Genomic DNA, 18378 nt, shown 5'->3' with positions numbered 1-18378 from the left:
GTCAAATGGGAGCTTCGTCCCCAATCATGTCAACTTCTTATTCATGTAAGGCTCTGGTCAAACTTCTAACTTTAAAATACTTACTAACAAGTACTTCATCATCAGTTACTGATACCATGAAAGTCCATTCTATGCCGTTCTAGCTAAGCTATCACGACTAACATCATAATCATAAGCAACATAAGTTCTTATGTGAAAAACTTAATCTCACTGCTATTGAAATAGCTCAAGTGAATCCTTAGTCTTAAGGCATTGCCTCTATGTTGTAACATATCTATGTTAAACATTGCTATCTTACCAGTCTTTACTTAAATCGATCAAGCGGTGCTATCACGATTAACATTCTCAAAGCATTCTTGGGTGGTACTCAAACAGTTTGTAAGAGGATCCACCATTCTAATCGTATAGGCAGCTAGCCTAAAACGACAACATAAAGCTTTCTCATTCGTTCATTCTCTTTGAAACTTGAAACATGTTGACATTAAATGCCACATGAAACTTTTCTATTGCCAGAAAGATTCAAAGAATCTAACTCGACCATACATCTGGTATTCGTGAAAGGCTCAATAGTCCTAAACACGACTTTAACTCATCTTATCGTTAAGGGCTCGGGTAGTCCCAAACACGATACTTACTTATCTTATCGTTAAGGGCTCGGGTTGTCCCAAACACGATACTTACTCATCTTATCGTTAAGGGCTCGGGTTGTCCCAAACACGATACTTACTCATCTTATCGTTAAGGGCTCGGGTTGTCCCAAACACGATACTTACTCATCTTATCGTTAAGGGCTCGGGTTGTCCCAAACACGATACTTACTGGTTACATGGGTCGGAGACCCAAAATAACAATATGAAAGCGATTAACAATTCATAACTTATAGCATATGGAAAGCGGTAAGCAATTCACATAGCATCATTCATTGAAAGCGCACACTTTTTCTTTTCTTGGAAACATTCATAACATTTGAAATACATATGTGTATATTTTGAAACTATTATCGTACCTTGGTTGCGGCAGTGTGACGGTGAGCTGAGGGCTACTGACATTCTTAGAAGTCTAGAGATACTATTCTAGACTCGACATTGAAAAGCTTATGGTTATCAGAAACATGAAAGGAAACTCATGCTCTGATACCATTCTGTCACACCCCAATTCTTGAATGAATAAATATAATCGAGGTGCAACTAATTCATAGAAATAAACAAGGAACAACCTTGTAAAAACCCGAAATAGGATAGAAAGTCGGGCTATGCCCCTTTGGATCACAAGTTTTGTTTCATGCTTCTGACAACCGACATTCATTGGCATAAATTTAGTAGTGAAGAGTCTAAGCTCGGTCAGGTATATCATTTGAAATTTAACATGAAGATCTTAAGTTGGAAAAACAAAAGACTGATATGAGTAATTGCTACAGCGGAAGTCTAACATAGGAATTTATCGCTAACCTCAGCTCCGTCCCGTCAGCACCGGCCAGCCAACCTGAAAACATTTGAAAGTATTTTTGGGCTAAGTACTAATGTACTTAGTGGGCATGCATTTTCTGAAACATTTCATATTTTAATAAAGACAGTTTATCCAATCATACTTGACATGACTTAGAAGGTTTTAAATTGAAAGAAGTACTTCTAAGCATGTTAAAACATTTTCTTTCATTTGTGCGCACATGTCACACTCCCTTTCTGTTACTCGCTGTGATCCCGGACCTCTAGCCACCGACGGATCCATTTTTCCCATTGCACTTGCCCTGAGGACGTAACTCAGACAAGTTGAATTGACCTCGGGACGCTACCCAGGCAGGCCTTACATGATACATGCTCCGGAACACGTCCAGCCAAGCACCCTTATAACGCCTCTTACATGAATTAGTGCCCGATGGAGATCAACCCACCGAAACAACTAACAAGTGTACACAATTCTCAAATAGCGTGTTAGGCCATAAGAGAACCTCGATCGATCCATGAATTGCGAGCCTTAAACAGAGCAGAGTGCACATAAACATTTTATTGGATAAACAGTTTTCATTACATTAAATAAATAATTTGCATTTTATTGAAACATTTAGAGCTTAATAACTCAATCATACTTTGTACATTTGGAAAGTAAGCCCACCTGAATAGGCAAAGCCTGAAGATCATACACATAAAAACCTGTCTTGGGAAAGCAGCGCTAATCCCCCTGGTCACAAAGCCTACAAGAAATTCTATCCTTAATAGGTCTCATGAAACTAATCTTAATGTATTTGTGGATGTACTAAACATACTTGATTCATCACGCCGGGTTTTCAAATTTAATAATAAAAATTGAAAACTAATTCTTGAGCTAAGGACACCAACAATATCCTTACTCGATTTTCTTTTAATAATTGAAATTATAATCAAAACCAATTAAATCATGAATGTCTTTATTGCATGATGCAAATGCAAACTTCATGTCATGCTTAATATATAAAAAGTAATCACTTAAAATATGCACATAATAATAATTAATATTAATATGAAATCATTCTTTAAAGAAATAAATAATTAAACTTTATCAGAGTCTAATTAGTAAATTTAAACCAAGTCATTTTTCTTAGTAAAAATGCAGCCCAATTTATTTAATAAGGAAGTCCACTTTGAATTAAAAAATAAAAGCCCAAGTGAGATAAAAAAATCAAAGCCCCAAACTCGTTACGCACATATACTAAATCTTTCATGAAGCATCCTTTAAAATAAACTTTGATACATAGAAAATAATTCAACAACTTGAGCACTTAAGGGGTTGTTTTGCAACAGACACCAAATCTGCCTCGGATCTCCAAATAAGGCTCCAAAAGACATTCTGGAAACTAGACATTTCAAGGATCATTCTCCAATTTGAATCGAATGAAAAACAGTTCAAACGAGCAAGATATGCCCTCTCAAAGATGGGTATTTAACAAACAAAAATATAAAAATTTCAGATTTCCAGATTACAACCAAGTCAGTGGGCTTTCTTTAAAAATTCATATCTCCCTTTACAAAACTCCACTGGGAACCCCAAGGGTCAATTCGGAAACTAGGGAGAGATCATAACACTCTCCAGTTGGATTTACTCCAAGAAAATTCATGGTTTAGAAGATATGACTGTCTAAAGTTCAGTGCACAAAAAGAGTTCAAGTTTGGCAGATTCAGAATATAAATCGGAAAAACCACTTTAGGCTTCACCAAAAATTCTAAAACTGAACAAGTAAGTTCCCAACATGTCAATGAATATTCAGTAGAAAGATATGCTTGATAATCAAAGATTTAAGTCGGACTTTGAGACCTCAAAGTCGTAGGTTTGTAAAACCTACTGGATGGTACAAGGAATAAGAACTAGATTTCAAGAATTTATACCGGTTGTTTCCCTTACTCAAAAATGGTGAGGCCAATGCCAAAAGAAAGATACGGGAGTCTAGAGTGACATACTCAAGTTTCAAAGGTTTTCACCGACTGAAACTTGACTTATGGCCTCCCAAAGATGGTTTACAAAATATATATTCCAGATGGGCAGTGATGTTTAAAAATTCATAAATAAAACATGAGAGCTCTAAATATTCTTAAAGTTTACCATAGTATAGAAAACATATTAAACACGATACACAATTAATTTGGGAATTTTTGGGAACCGTTTGGATGGCTGGAATCGCCTTGCAATACACTGCCGAAGCAGTGTGCTTATGGCAGATTCACTGCCTTACCTCATGCACGGTTTTTCACCCAATAAACTCTACCAAAATAATCATCCAAAATCATAAAACATATCCTCACATAATATAGCACACATATGTGTAAAAATCCATGGTCTTAAAGCATTTTCTATTGAGAAAAACCAAAGAAAACTCACCCTCGAAGCACAATCTTCACTCTAACTTTACGCCCTAGGTTTCCCACGCTCTCCCTTACTTTGATACTACTCTTGGAGCTTAAAGGCTTCTATGAATTCCAACTTTGGTTGTGCAGAGAGAAGTAAGGATATAAGGGCATGACTAAAAGCTATTTTTTTTTTTACAAAGCGTAGTGGTATGAAAACAAATTAGTGGTGGTAGGGAAAAGAAAATATTAGTGGTGGTAGGGAAAAAGATTAGTGGTAGGGAAAAGAAAATATTAGTGGTGGTAGGGAAAAAGATTAGTGTGGTGGAGAGGTAGGTGATTGAATAAAATAAAAAGTCTCCCGGGTTGTACTATGAAAACTGTAATAATCGTTCAGTGTTTGCTTAAATAAATAGCTCGTGAAAATACTTGAATGCTAAATTAAATAAATATGCAATGCATATAAATCCAATAACTAAATTTACAAATGTTTTTGTAAATCATTTTTGTTGGAATTAAAGATAAATTCTTTTTCTCAATCCGGCGTGAATCATCTTAAATCTAAGTTTAAAAATTATTCTAAACTTAGCTCGAGGAAACGGGGTATTACAGTCCGTCTCTGCAGCTATCCAGGAAAAGTAAAATATGATAAAAGGTCTTTTCAATATGTTTCCGGGGAGTATTTATATGCCATATAGGTCTCAAAATATGTCAAAACCGTGTAGGATCGAAAAATAGCTGAATTAATTAAAAAAATGCGCAAAAACTAAGCTAGCACGCAGCCCAAGGCGCGGCCGCGTGCCCAGTCTGCATGCGGCGCCGAAATACCCGATGGGGTCACGCCCAGTCCGCATGCGGCGCCAAAATGCCCGATGGGGTCTTGACAGCTTTTGTGCAGCGATTTTGTTTTGGCTCATTCTCCTCGTCCGAACTCTGATTTTTGATCTGTTTGAGCTCACGAACTCCTATCGAGACGAACTACAACTTGTGTTTCAGCCAAATCTTCCAAATTCGGCATTATTATTTCTAAAAATTCATTCAAACAACAAGGAAGTGACAAGTTCTTAACCATAAACCAATATAAGCTCAAATAAACCATCAACCACACACACACAAAATCCTCATAACTAAACATCAAATATGACACACCAAGAGGTAAAAATGCATGTTTATCAGTTAGACAAACACTACACAAATATAAGTATTACACTTTTACGTTATAGAAATAGCAAACAGAAATAGTAATAAATGTTGCGACGGAGTAGTTACGGAGCGTTATAAGACCGCAATGGTGACCGCGACGGAGTGGAGAAAAAAGGACAATCCAACGAATTATTCGCAAAACTGAAACGAGATTGATCAATTAGTGGTTAGTGTTAGGTCTGGAGGGTCTCGAATAGGTGTATGGGGGGAGGAATACTCCTATAGGCTATTTTTCGATCTTAACACAGAGATCAAAACGAAACTTCAAACACAAACTCAGACACCTATTTACTGAAAAGAGTTTTGACCAAAACAGGGTTGACGACTGATACTGAAAGCTCTTCAGTAAGGAGTTATCAGTTAAGTCAAAAGAACTTAACTGATGCACGTAAGGCTTCAGTCGAGTTTGATAAACAAAGATGTTATTAATCTTACTGACTATCAGAAGATAGATCAGTCAGACTGATAACACACGCAGCGGAAAACTTTTGTTTCGCAATAGCCTTTAGTTGAGCACGTTGTTAGTCTTAAGTTTCTCTTTGCAATTAATCAGTTTTCAGTTTACGAAGGGAAGAGCACAAGTAAGAAAGTAAATACTGAAAGCTGTAAATAACACAGAGATTTTTACGTGGTTCGGAAAACACTTCCTACATCCACGGTCGGTTGATCAGACCAACAACTTCACTCTGCAAGTGCTTACGGGTGCGCTGTAAACCGATGCTCGTGCTTACGGGTGCACAGCAAACCTGAACGTGTACTTGCGAGTGCACACAACCGAAACAACTGAAGATCCAATCTTTAGTACCAACACACCTTGTTGGATTTCTCACTCCTAGCACACACACTGGGCACTAGGATCTCACGGAGACAGAGTACCTTCCTGAACTCCTTTACAACTCAAACACTCGATTCAGTCGCTCGAAGGGAGGTTTGAAAACTTGCCAACTAAACTTCAAAGAACAAGTTCTTTGCAGTTAGTTTGACCTAGGCTTTGGGTAAGCAATGGTTTGCCTAAGGTCTAAGAGAATTTATGTAATCAGCAGTGATTGATTTTTTGCTTTGGGATTCTCTTATTCGATTCAAACTTTGGAGAGGCTGGGCTTTGGCTGAGAAACAATTTTGGAAGAGTTTCAGCTTATGTTGTTGAATCGGTGAAGATTGAAGTGATCATCGAGCGCTATTTATAGGAGAAGTCTTGAATAGATCCGTTGGCGGAGAAGGTCTTCAAGATTTCTTCCGTTAGAGAGTAATTTGAACTTGGGCTGAGGCTTCAATCTTCGAGGTTCCTTGTTTGGTGAGAACGGCTATCTTGAAGAGCAGGAGATGCGACATTCTGAAAAAGTAATCACCAAAGAGGAATGACCTCTGCAGAGAAAGGACGATCCTGAGATCTCTGCATTTAATGCGGCTATACTTCTGGAGTGCGTGGCATCCTTTGAACGTTGGAGGTTCAGCCCGAGGAAGAATGTTTAACTGATACTTGACTTTAGTATCAGTCCGCTGATTCCACGTGGCACGCATTAAGTAATCAGTTCAAAACTGATTCTTCGACTGATGCTTCAGTCGGCAACTTCAGTCTTCAGTCTTCAGTCCTTCGTTCTTCAGTCTTCAGTCTTCAAAATTGCAACTAAACTAGAAAAAGAACTCTAACACTTTAGTTCAAGAAGTTCTAGTCTATTACAAAAGAAACCTATTGATTTTGGTATCATCAAAACAAGGATTATGATATTTCATTAAGTTTCCAGCAGTTAGTGAGAATTCAAGCTACAACGAGCAGAGACAATTGGATGTAGCAAAAAAGGAGTGGCATTAGACCTGAGAGGAGTAAACAAACGGAAGGATCCGTTAACGGGAATTGGGCCCGTGAGTTTATTTTTGAGGGATCACTCGACATAATTAAACATGAATATAATGAATATTAATAGGTAATGTAAGGGAAAGAAATGAAATTAAAAATGAGATAATGAAAAAAAATCGTACAGGAGTAAAAGTGTGGTGATGGTGGTGAGGGACATGGGAATGTGCCCGCTTAAATGGTTATGGTGGAGCTTCCTGCATATTCAAACCATTACTCTCAAAGCGGCAAAGAATTATAAATTGGATCTTTCGCCCATTTATACATCATATTATCATACATACTCCCTTCGTCTTGTTAATCATGGCTCAAAACTTTTCGGCACGGGTATTTAGGAGACAAAAATTAAGAGAAACAATGTGTTACCCACATAATTAGTGTTGTTTTAAATTACTTTTAGTAATTGTTAATCAAGCTCACAAGAACTCTTTCTTCCAGCCTCTTAAAGTTTCGGCGTCGGCACTGCTCTTAACGCCAGCGAAGTCAGCCCCTTGTGAAAATTAAGCTCTGATACAAAATGCTCCAATTTACTAGAAATCAAGCTCTGATACAAAAAGCACCAAATTACCATAAATCAGGCTCTGAGAAAGAAATTTCATAAATCAAGCTCTGATACAAAGCCCCCAGGATAGTGAAATACCAAAATCAAGCTCAGAAAATCCAGGGAGTAATTCCCTTTTGAAAACCTCAAAAGAAAAAATCGAATTAGAGCGAAACATCTCCACTCCAATTTGTAACCCCATCCACCTTTGTTCTGCAGCGCCATCGAGCCGCGCCGCCACTGCCACACCTTTAAGGAGAAGAGCCGCCGATCTGCTACGTGCCACTCTTTGTTGTTTCCCTCACCCCAAAAACAGATGATTTTTCCTAAATCCTTGCAAATCCCTAAATTATTCGAGGAGATCTGCCCGTGGTTGGAGGCGAACAAGAGAGAGAAATTTAGGGAAGGCAGAGGTAGAACACGCAGTGGAGGGCACGACGGAGGATGGAGACAGAGGATGTGGCGGACACGGCGGAGGCAGAGGCAGTGGCTGGCGACTAGAGATGGCAATCTACGCGCGGGTAACGGATATCCGTAAAAACCCGAACCTATTAGGGTGGGTTTGGATACCATTTGATATCCACGGATAGTTTCGTGGTTGCAATTCACTATCCATTTAGTTCGTGGGTATGGGTTTGGATACTTACTATCCATACCCGCGAAACCCGTTTACCCGCGAAAAATACCCGCCAATTACCCGTCAATTATCCGTGAATTACCCGTCAAATATCCACAAAAAATTCCATTATGGGCTTTGAATATATATTTTGAGATTATGGGCTAGCATATTATATCTTAAAATTGGCCCAAACAGAAACTAAACTAAGGCCCAAATTCTAATAGTCTAATTTAAATTTGAATTTTGTTGGATTTTCTATTTTAGTTGATGAATTTGAATTTAAATATTGTTCTTTGTGGATTTCAATATATGGATTTGAACTATGTTATTTGTGTTGATTTTTTTTCTATTAAATTTGTTTTAAATTTATATTTAAATTGTGTTTCATGAGTATCCGGCGGATAGTAGGTGGCGAGTATCCAACGAATAGCGGGTGACGGATACCCATCGGATAGCGGGTTCGTGGATACCCGACGGGTAGCGGGTATCCGCGGGTAGCAGGTTTGGATACCATTTGATATCCATGGATAGTTTCATGGTTAAAAACCACTATCCATTTAGTTCGTGAGTATGGGTATGGATAGTCACTATCCGTACCCGTCGTACCCGATTGCCATCCCTACTGGCGACTAGTGGAGAGAGCAGATGAAATGTGAGGGAGAGATGAGAGAGCAGCTGAGAGAAGATAGAATTGATGAGGTGAATATTTGGGTAGAATATAGGGTTTTATTCAACTATTGATTATGCAATTTACACTTAATTATGTTCCAAAAAGGGAACGAGCCAATTAAGTAACGTGAGACGGCTCAAAAATGAATATGAGCCATGAATATTAGGACCGAGGGAGTAATATATATACATATATGAATCTGTAGCTAGAGAGAGAGATGGAGTTTCACCGCATAAACTCGGCACCAACAAAACCACTCCCCAATCCCCATTGCCCTTTCTAGCTAATACATTTAGGATCAGTATCACCGAATTCGAGATACAATAATTTTATTGGACAAATTACAGAAATTCAAACAGAAAAATCTCAGTACGTTTTGAGTCTGTGAGCTCTGTTTCTTTCTTCGCCTTCTCCACCTTGTCTCTTTCAGTCTTTCTCCCTCCGTCTACCTCTCACCACCTCCACGTTGCATGTCGTTTTACTTAGATTCCTGACGCGTTTTGCTTCTCATTGCATTTCCACTCCTTTTTCCATATTCATTCAAAATACTAATTATTATTTGGATATAAAATATATTTTTTTATAAGAGTAGTTTATTCTCCATTTCTCAACTTCCCCAATTTGTGCGACTCCTCCACACAACCGTCAGTTTTTCTTTGCTGGCACGAAAATAAGATATTCACAAAAAGAGTTGTCGCATTTTTATTAATTCAATGAAGGGAAATGAAAGATATGAGCGGCGGTGGGGCTCCGACGGAAATCCAGCCAGCGGAGGATCCTCGCCGGCGACGGAGTTCTCCGCCGATTCGGCGGCGGAGTTCGTCGAAGTCACGCTCGATCTCCAAGACGACGACACGATCATTCTCCGCAGCGTCGAGCCAGCCACCGCGATCAGCATCGACGGTAATGACGTTATCTCCGGCATCGAGACTCCTGCGCCGTCGTCTGCGTCTCGATCTCCGACCATGCGCCGGAGCACTTCGAACAAGCTTCTCCAGTTCTCTCAGGAGCTCAAGGCGGAGGCGCTGGCGAAGGCGAAGCAGCTGTCGCATGAGCTGAGGAGGTTCTCGTGGAGCCACGGGCACGCGTCGCGGATACTCTCCGGCGCCGGCGCCGGCGCAGGGAACGGCGGATTGGACTCCGCCATGGCGGCGAGGGCGATGCGCCGCCAGCGCGCGCAGCTCGATCGGACGCGCTCCGGCGCTCACAAGGCGCTGCAAGGACTTAAATTCATCAGTAACGGCAGAAACAACCGCGTTGATGCGTGGAACGAAGTTCAGATCAATTTCGAGAAGCTCGCCAAAGACGGTTACCTTCATCGCGCTGATTTTTCGCAATGCATAGGTTAATTAATCTCCTTTCAAACGATATTTTTCTTAATTTCTTTGATAGTAACAATTACTTATTTTTCAATAGGGATGAGAGATTCGAAGGAATTTGGGCTGGAGTTGTTCGATGCATTAAGCAGAAGAAGAAGATTGAAAGTCGATAAGATCAGCAGAGATGAGCTTTACGAGTTCTGGTCACAGATTACTGATCAAAGTTTTGATTCGAGGCTCCAGATTTTCTTCGACATGTACGTATTAATCTTTATTTAATCTTAATTAAGTAATTAAGGTACAGTAAAAGTAGAAATCGATTTCAAAATTTATTCAAACAATACAATATTGGAAATAATGTCGGAAGCTTTGGTTTGCCCCAAAATTACTATCGCTGTCATAAAAAAATAATGAGGGGAAAAAGGTTATAAACTATCGAGCAATTATCCGTGATGAATTATGTATCATTTTAATTAATTTGAATTTATCAATGATCGTGTTGCAGGGTGGACAAAAATGAGGATGGTCGGATCACCGAAGAGGAAGTTAAGGAGGTAACATTAATTTCGTTCGTTTTGTTGGATTGATAATTTATCTACTACAATAAATAATGGATAATCATCACTCCTCATCAAGAAATTTTTAAATTAATGAAGAGATGATTATGAGCCACAGCACAGTCTGTCAGATTCGGTAGAATTAAATAATAGAGCTGACCATTTTCATAGGAAACAATTAATTAGGTACACATGGAGGAATATGATATAATTCTGTTGTATATGTAATTACCATGAATATTATTTTTCATGCAATTGTAGGATTTAAATCGATTAGGGATAGGCGTGAGGGATGACCACATTATTCTGTATCACCAACTCCAATATATGCTTATACGTATGCATATTTTTTTTTGTTTTTTTTTAGAATTACAATATATATATATTTTTTATACGTATGCATATTAAACATGTAAATTTTGACGGTTAATTAAAAATAATAGGTATGCCGAAATTGTGAAACGAAATTACGCAGCTCTAATTATGAGATTGATTAAGTATCCGAGTTGGTAATAATTATTTAATTTTATCAATAAATACATGAAACTTATACTTCTGTGTTTATAATTTGGTGGGATTTATTTATGTACACATGTATGTCTCAATATATAAGATCACACGTATTTATTTGAAGTTGAACTAGAAATATTGTTATTGAGAAAGTCAAAGTATGCTACGTCAAAATTCTCTAAAATGCACCGACTTTTAAATAAAAATTAAATCAACTCTGGGGTTGGTGGGGGTAAACTTGTACGTCTGAATGAATGAAAAATTGACAGTACATAATTCTTTACTGTTTTCATGTACTTTACACTTTTTTTCTTTCTATTTTTATTCATTTTTTCTTATTATTTTATTATGTAGATTATTATGCTTAGTGCATCTGCAAATAAATTGTCGAGATTGAAAGAGCAAGCCGAAGAGTACGCAGCTCTAATCATGGAAGAGTTAGACCCTGAAAGGCTTGGCTACATTGAGGTACGACTCAATTTCAATCTAAACGTACTTCATAAATTTCGTACGACATTAATTCTAAATCGTTATCTATAATAAGACGGAATACAGAGACACAAATATATATATATATATATATATATAGGGGGCGGTTATTCAATAAACCACCCTTATTTTAAGAATTACGAACCAGCAAAAATGCATGAATTTTATGTATAACACGCATGAATAAACTGTATAAAGGTATGAATATCGAAAAAATAATTTTTTGCTATCTTTGGGATTCGAACTCGTGACCATGAATATATCCAACAAGGTGATGAATCAACCATAGATCTTGATGATCTAAGGGCTGAAAATAGTTCTTAATTTATATTTTAATAAGCGTTCTTATTTTAGCCTTCCCCTATATATATATATATATATATATATATATATATATATATATATATATATATATATATGGAAGAGCTAAAATAAGAGCATTTCTTAAGATATAAAATAAGAATCATTTTCAGCCCTTAGATCATCAAGATCTACGGTTGATTCGTAATCCTGTTGGATGAATTTATGGTCCTGAGTTCGAATCCCAGAGATAGCAAAAATTTATTTTTCACAATTCATACCTTTATACAGTGAATTCATACGTGTTCTACATAAAATTCATACATTAAAAATTGCTCTTATTTCTTATTTTAAGATATGCTCTTACGGTATATGAACATACATGCATGTTTATTATGTAAGGGATCAAGATAATGACTTGTGTAATCTAGCACGTTAAGTTTGAATAATTTTGATTTATATACCCTGCAGTTCTAGAAAATTGATGAGTTGCCTCGAAAGCTAACACTCTACTTACATACCTTATCTTAGTATTTATTCATTGCTTCTTCACCAACCACAGCACACAGAATGAAAAATGGTTGCAACTAAAACTATCATATGTTGGACTTTAGTTACCAATTTCATTTTATTATTTAGAAATGAGTAGTTAGAGGACAAATGACTGATCTCACATCCTTTTAACATTACAGTTATCGTGTTGTTCAACTATACACGTTGAATTAAATACCATATGCGTTATGCATGTATAAATTAACATATAAAATTGTTGTTAATTAAATTTCAATATCTAGCTAGTCTCTGATAAAGTCAAAATGGAGAAGTTGGGGGAGTCGGGGGAATTAGGAAAAAAGGATGTTAAAAGAACTAAAAAACATTATTTAAATTAAAGTATGATTATATCTAAGGATCAAAAGTGGTTGACAATATTATATGCATTAGTCCTTAATTATCTTGTTAAGGCATAGCTAGTATGAATTGTCTACGTTGATAGCTCAACGACCCTACCTTTCGCTTATTGGCTTAATGTATTTAATTTTCAGATAATTATCTCTAGTTTGCGGGTTTTGTCAAAAATATGAAAGAAAAAAAAAAGTTTGCTGCTTATGTTTTACAGGTGTAGGGCATAAATCTTGTAACTATTTGTGCATAGCCAGTGGGTTAACTGTTGTACAGTAAAATACTTCATAATTTTCAAAGTTCTTTTTAAGAGAAAAAAGGGAAGGAAAAAAAATGCAAAATAGTAGGTGTTTTAGAGATTTAAGAAAAAAAACAAGTTAAATCTTCCAATCTGATTCTTAACAAGAACAATGTTATAATGACAACAAGAAGTAGATAAACCCATTTAAAAAAAAAAAGTCAATTCACTACTATATTGTGAGGATAGTTTTGGTAAATGGGTAATCCATGAGTAGCTTTCTTGCCAACTGTTGCTTTAAAGAATTAATCAATTAATCAATTACCTAATTCCAATTAGATGATAAGGTGAAGTTAATGAAGAAAATTATAAAAAAGATGCAACTGGAAGTTATAGTACGTAATGAGCCTTGAAAAGTTAGCTCGTTAATTGCAATGTAGGAGTATTAGTTAGTAACACATATCACTTTTATTATCGTGGAGATAGGTAGCTTCTTATGATACAGTCTCGATTTTTCGCTATGCATAATTACCGCACGTCATGTAATTATATCTATTATTTTAATAATATTTTTTCTAAAAATAAAATTTATTATAATACTATAACTCATACTTAATTTTTATTTTTAAAAATAAATTTTATAAAAGTATATACCATTACTTTGAATTTATCAACATATTATTAGCTTATAAAATTGAAACTAAATGATAAAAAATAATTGTATACCCTAATTAGATGGAATAAACCCTAGTTAATAATCACAAAATTAAACTAAAACATACAAAGTTGAAATTGGAGAAAAATATATATAAGAAAATAAATAAAATTGAAAGTGAAACACAGAGTGAAAGATCAAGTGTGGTACATTGAACCTCAATTCCATGTAATGGATTAGTGGAGATTTTCTTGTATAAAATTCCAAATTATGTATGTAATATTCAATAACACACTATTACGTATATTATCTTTATCTTTTGTGGAGATTAAATTGATGTATATTTTCGTCCATAAATCACTTTTTTGGTTATTCAAGAATTCTTGAAACGAGACAAAAGAGTTTTTTCGAACGAATATTATTACATTCCATATTTTGACAATGAGATGAGTTTTGTAAAAAGAATATTAAAATTTCCCACAAATGTAATAATCATAATATGAAATGAAATACAAATTTCGACCAAAAAGAAACAAAAGAATCTTGTCTAATTGCTTTTTTCCATCATGCGACGTAGTAGACTTTTTGGCCCATGTGAACATTCTAGCTATTTCCCGGACCAGTGAAGCGTGTTTTCAGCACTAAAAATATGTTGAAATCAATCACACATACACGTATCATATATGGTCCAAACATGATTGCATTTTGGGCATTTAGGGATAAAATCCGCATGAACCAACTTTATTCATCATCATCTTATGCATGTAAATTGGTCACACAATGATGCAGCTCTGGCAGCTGGAAACACTACTGCTACAGAAGGACACATACCTCAACTACAGCCAAGCTCTAAGCTACACAAGCCAAGCCCTCAGCCAAAACCTCCACGGCCTCCGATATCGAGGCCGGATTAAGAGACTAAGCACTAAATTAATTTACTTTTTGCAAGAAAATTGGAAGAGAATTTGGGTGCTAACGCTGTGGATTATGATAATGATTGGACTCTTCACGTGGAAGTTCTATGCGTACAAACAAAAGAATGCGTTCAAGATCATGGGTTATTGCCTTCTCACGGCTAAGGGTGCAGCCGAGACTTTGAAATTCAACATGGCGCTCATATTATTGCCTGTGTGTAGGAACATCATTACTTGGCTCAGGTCCTCTAAGATGGGCCATTTTGTGCCCTTCGATGACAACATCAACTTTCATAAGGTATGCACCTCTACCATGATTTTTTTTTTTTTTAAATAAAAACACTCGAAATTAATTATCTCTTGTGGCATCCACTAATTTGGTATGGTTTTAGAGATGGGATATGAGAAACAGCCTTATTCTTCAAGACTAATAATAAGGGTCTAGCTAGGCTTATAAATATAGAACAAAATAGAATGACATGAGAAAGAGAATTGAACAGTGTCCCCAACAACCATGGTGTGTTCATAAGCATCACCTACTCACTACTCACGCAGTCACGCTTGTTATGTTTTCTTGTTTTATACGTTTATGTGTGGCCCCGCGGTCACCATCGACTTAATGAACAAGTCAGCAGTGATTAATTCAATAAAAACAAAATATCTCAACTTCATTTTCTTTTTCTACTTGCATTAACCGGGTCAACTGAGAATCTAGCAGAGAACTTTGACATTTTGCAGTATGAGATCAGAACTTCTTTTTGGCTTTTAATAACATGATCTGTAGCTTATAAGTTGATTTTTTGAAATAGAAATGAAGTATGCAAAACATGTTTAATAATTTTATTATTTCTACTTCAAGCATTACTAGTCAGTTTTCCAAGTAAAAGTATATGGAGAAAGCATTTCACATTGCTGTCCAAAATAATTGACTTCACAATATCAACTAGTTTTACCTTGCAGCATGCTTCTATTATTTTAGTTTATTGAAAGTAAAACTACTTTGCAATGTTATGCAGCTATCCTTATGAAGAAAGGTTTCATTAACCTTAATTAACGGTAATATCAATACTGGATAGAAAGCCTAATAGAGAAAACAAAAGAAATGAGAACTTGAATTCTATTAACAATGTTTCTTTTATAGGCTAAACAAACATGAATATTGATCTATTCGAACTTGAGAATTGGAGCATGATTCATATCTTAAACCGTGTGCTAATCTATGATATTGGCTATCTGTTAGTCAGCGATTCACCCTCATATTATTGAGCTCTAGTTTATGAAGTTTTGGCAGTAGAAATTCATTGAAAGTATAACAGAGTTCTGATCAGTGTTTTCCTGGATCCAAGCAGACTATAGCTGCAGCCATTGTAGTTGGTATCATACTCCATGCTGGAAACCATCTTGCTTGCGACTTTCCAAGGCTTATAAATGAGTCGGATTACAGATACAACCTGTATATGATTCACGATTTTGGTCGTCACAAGCCACAGTATATGGACCTTGTTAAAGGGATCGAGGGTGTGACAGGGATCCTCATGGTGATCCTTATGATAATTGCTTTCACATTGGCAACACGGTGGTTCAGGCGAAGTCTTATTAAGTTGCCTAAGCCATTTGACAGGCTCACGGGCTACAACGCTTTCTGGTATTCACACCACCTGTTTGCCTTGGTCTACATCCTGCTCATCGTCCATGGCACTTTCCTTTATCTTGTTCACGACTGGTACAAAATGACGGTATGTATGTATGTATTAGCTAGAATTTCACACTTTAAAAAGAGTCATGAAAACTTGAGCTCCAATGGTTAATGCCATTCAATCTCTTGACATTGCAGACATGGATGTATCTTGCTGTCCCTGTACTCCTCTATGCCGGAGAAAGGACCCTTAGATTCTTCCGGTCAGGCTTCTTCAGTGTCCGGCTTTTGAAGGTGAGCATGATCTGGTTTAGACAAATACGAATGAAGTTGAAACTGATCAGACATAACATTTATATGGGACTTGCATGGATTCAAGAGGCTAATTATTCTTTTCTGTTTTTCCAATCTTTTTTCAGGTAGCAATTTATCCAGGAAATGTACTGACGTTGCAAATGTCAAAGCCTCCGCAGTTTAGATACAAGAGTGGTCAGTACATGTTCGTCCAGTGCCCAGCTGTTTCCCCATTTGAATGGTAAAATTCAGTAACTCGGTATTAAATTCAGTTTGTGTCAATGTAGTTGCTGAAGATGTCTGATTGTTTGAACCTACACCTGACCAGATATCTCTATCTCTCTAATGCTTGCATGTTCATATCTACACCAGGCATCCATTTTCGATTACCTCTGCACCTGATGACGATTATCTTAGCATTCACATAAGGCAGTTGGGTGACTGGACACAAGAACTTAAGAGGGTGTTCTCTGAGGCGTGCGAACCTCCTCTTTCAGGGAAGAGTGGGCTGCTCAGGGCCGACGAAAATACCAAGAAAAGGTATGTTTCTCATCCAACCATCTCATATCCATGCTGCATCAACTTGTAGAGATGTCTTCCTCCTAGTAAAATTTAATGTTTTCTCTGAATTCAGTTTACCAAAGCTACTGATAGATGGTCCTTATGGAGCTCCTGCGCAAGATTACAGAAAGTACGACGTGCTCTTACTTGTTGGTCTTGGTATTGGAGCGACGCCTTTCATCAGCATCCTTAAAGATTTACTCAACAATATTGTCAAAATGGAGGAGCTGGCTGTAAGCTTCACTTCTTATTCTCATTTGTTGGCCATTTTAATATTTACAAGAAAATCGAACCTAAGAAATATCTTTTCTTTCTCTGTATTTCAGGATTCATTATCAGATTTCAGCAGGCACTCGGACCAGAGTGTGGGCTCTTTCGAGTCAACGTTGAACAAGATATCTCCCAAACGGAGGAAACCAGTAAGGACTACTAATGCTTACTTTTATTGGGTCACGAGAGAGCAAGGGTCCTTTGATTGGTTCAAAGGCGTCATGAATGAAGTGGCTGAGCTCGACCAAAGGGTAATGCGCCATCTCAACATCACAAACATCCCAAAACTTGCACACAATGCATGCTTATAACCTCAAAAACATTAATTTTGCAGGGTGTGATTGAGATGCACAATTATCTAACCAGTGTATATGAAGAAGGCGATGCTCGTTCAGCTCTCATCACTATGGTTCAGGCACTCAACCATGCTAAAAATGGGGTTGACATTGTGTCCGGCACAAGGGTAAGAAAATCATACTTCTCTGCAACCGATTGTTCATTATCTTTGATACTTATGATAGCTGACAACGCGTTCCAAAACACACTCATTCAACAGGTGAGAACGCATTTCGCAAGGCCTAATTGGAAGAAAGTCCTGTCTAAGATCGGTACCAAGCATGCCAATGCAAGAATAGGTGAGTCATTATGCTATATATTCTAAAACATCACTTCCCCTCCATGGCTTAACAATGAGAATACAACACTTTTGAGCAGGAGTTTTCTACTGTGGCGCGCCGGTATTAGCCAAGGAGCTTAGCAACCTCTGCTATGACTATAATCAGAAGGGGTCGACGAAATTCGAGTTCCACAAAGAGCACTTCTAAGAGGAAGTTACAAACATTCAAGGCTTTAGTAGTAGTATATATTTGTGACATTCTTGGCGTACAGAGTCTCTCCATTTCACAGAGTAAGACGAAGTATACGCTTGGAGGAAATAATATTTTGTATAGATTTTGATAGGATACCATAGTAGAATTACAGAAAAATGTATACGTACAAGTTGAGTATATATAAAATATTTTGGTTAGTCAA

At 36.9% G+C, this 18378-nt stretch overlaps 1 protein-coding gene and 1 long non-coding RNA gene across 2 annotated transcripts; one reads left to right on the top strand and one right to left on the bottom strand.

Moving 5' to 3' along the window:
• Positions 1–1173: 1173 nt before the first annotated feature.
• LOC131018040 (uncharacterized) lies at positions 1174–4051 on the bottom strand. The gene is made up of 2 exons (XR_009099995.1): positions 3850–4051; positions 1174–2191 (listed from the first exon to the last, which is right to left on the bottom strand). It is a non-coding gene; the product is annotated as an uncharacterized LOC131018040 (long non-coding RNA).
• A 4867-nt stretch (positions 4052–8918) lies between these two features.
• On the top strand, positions 8919–18378 carry LOC131018039 (respiratory burst oxidase homolog protein A-like). Its single transcript, XM_057946781.1, has 14 exons — positions 8919–10047; positions 10120–10279; positions 10528–10576; positions 11444–11557; positions 14461–14883; positions 15935–16321; positions 16420–16515; positions 16641–16756; positions 16888–17055; positions 17150–17309; positions 17403–17597; positions 17681–17809; positions 17903–17981; positions 18061–18378. The coding sequence occupies exons 1-14, from the start codon at positions 9417–9419 to the stop codon at positions 18168–18170; spliced, it is 2817 nt and encodes a 938-aa protein (XP_057802764.1). The 5' UTR covers positions 8919–9416; the 3' UTR covers positions 18171–18378.

Source organism: Salvia miltiorrhiza, chromosome 3, assembly GCF_028751815.1.
Source record: "Salvia miltiorrhiza cultivar Shanhuang (shh) chromosome 3, IMPLAD_Smil_shh, whole genome shotgun sequence".
In the NCBI taxonomy this organism is placed as follows: domain Eukaryota; kingdom Viridiplantae; phylum Streptophyta; class Magnoliopsida; order Lamiales; family Lamiaceae; genus Salvia; species Salvia miltiorrhiza.
Note: the sequence above shows the minus strand (reverse complement) of the source record. Positions and strands in the feature narration are given on the sequence as shown.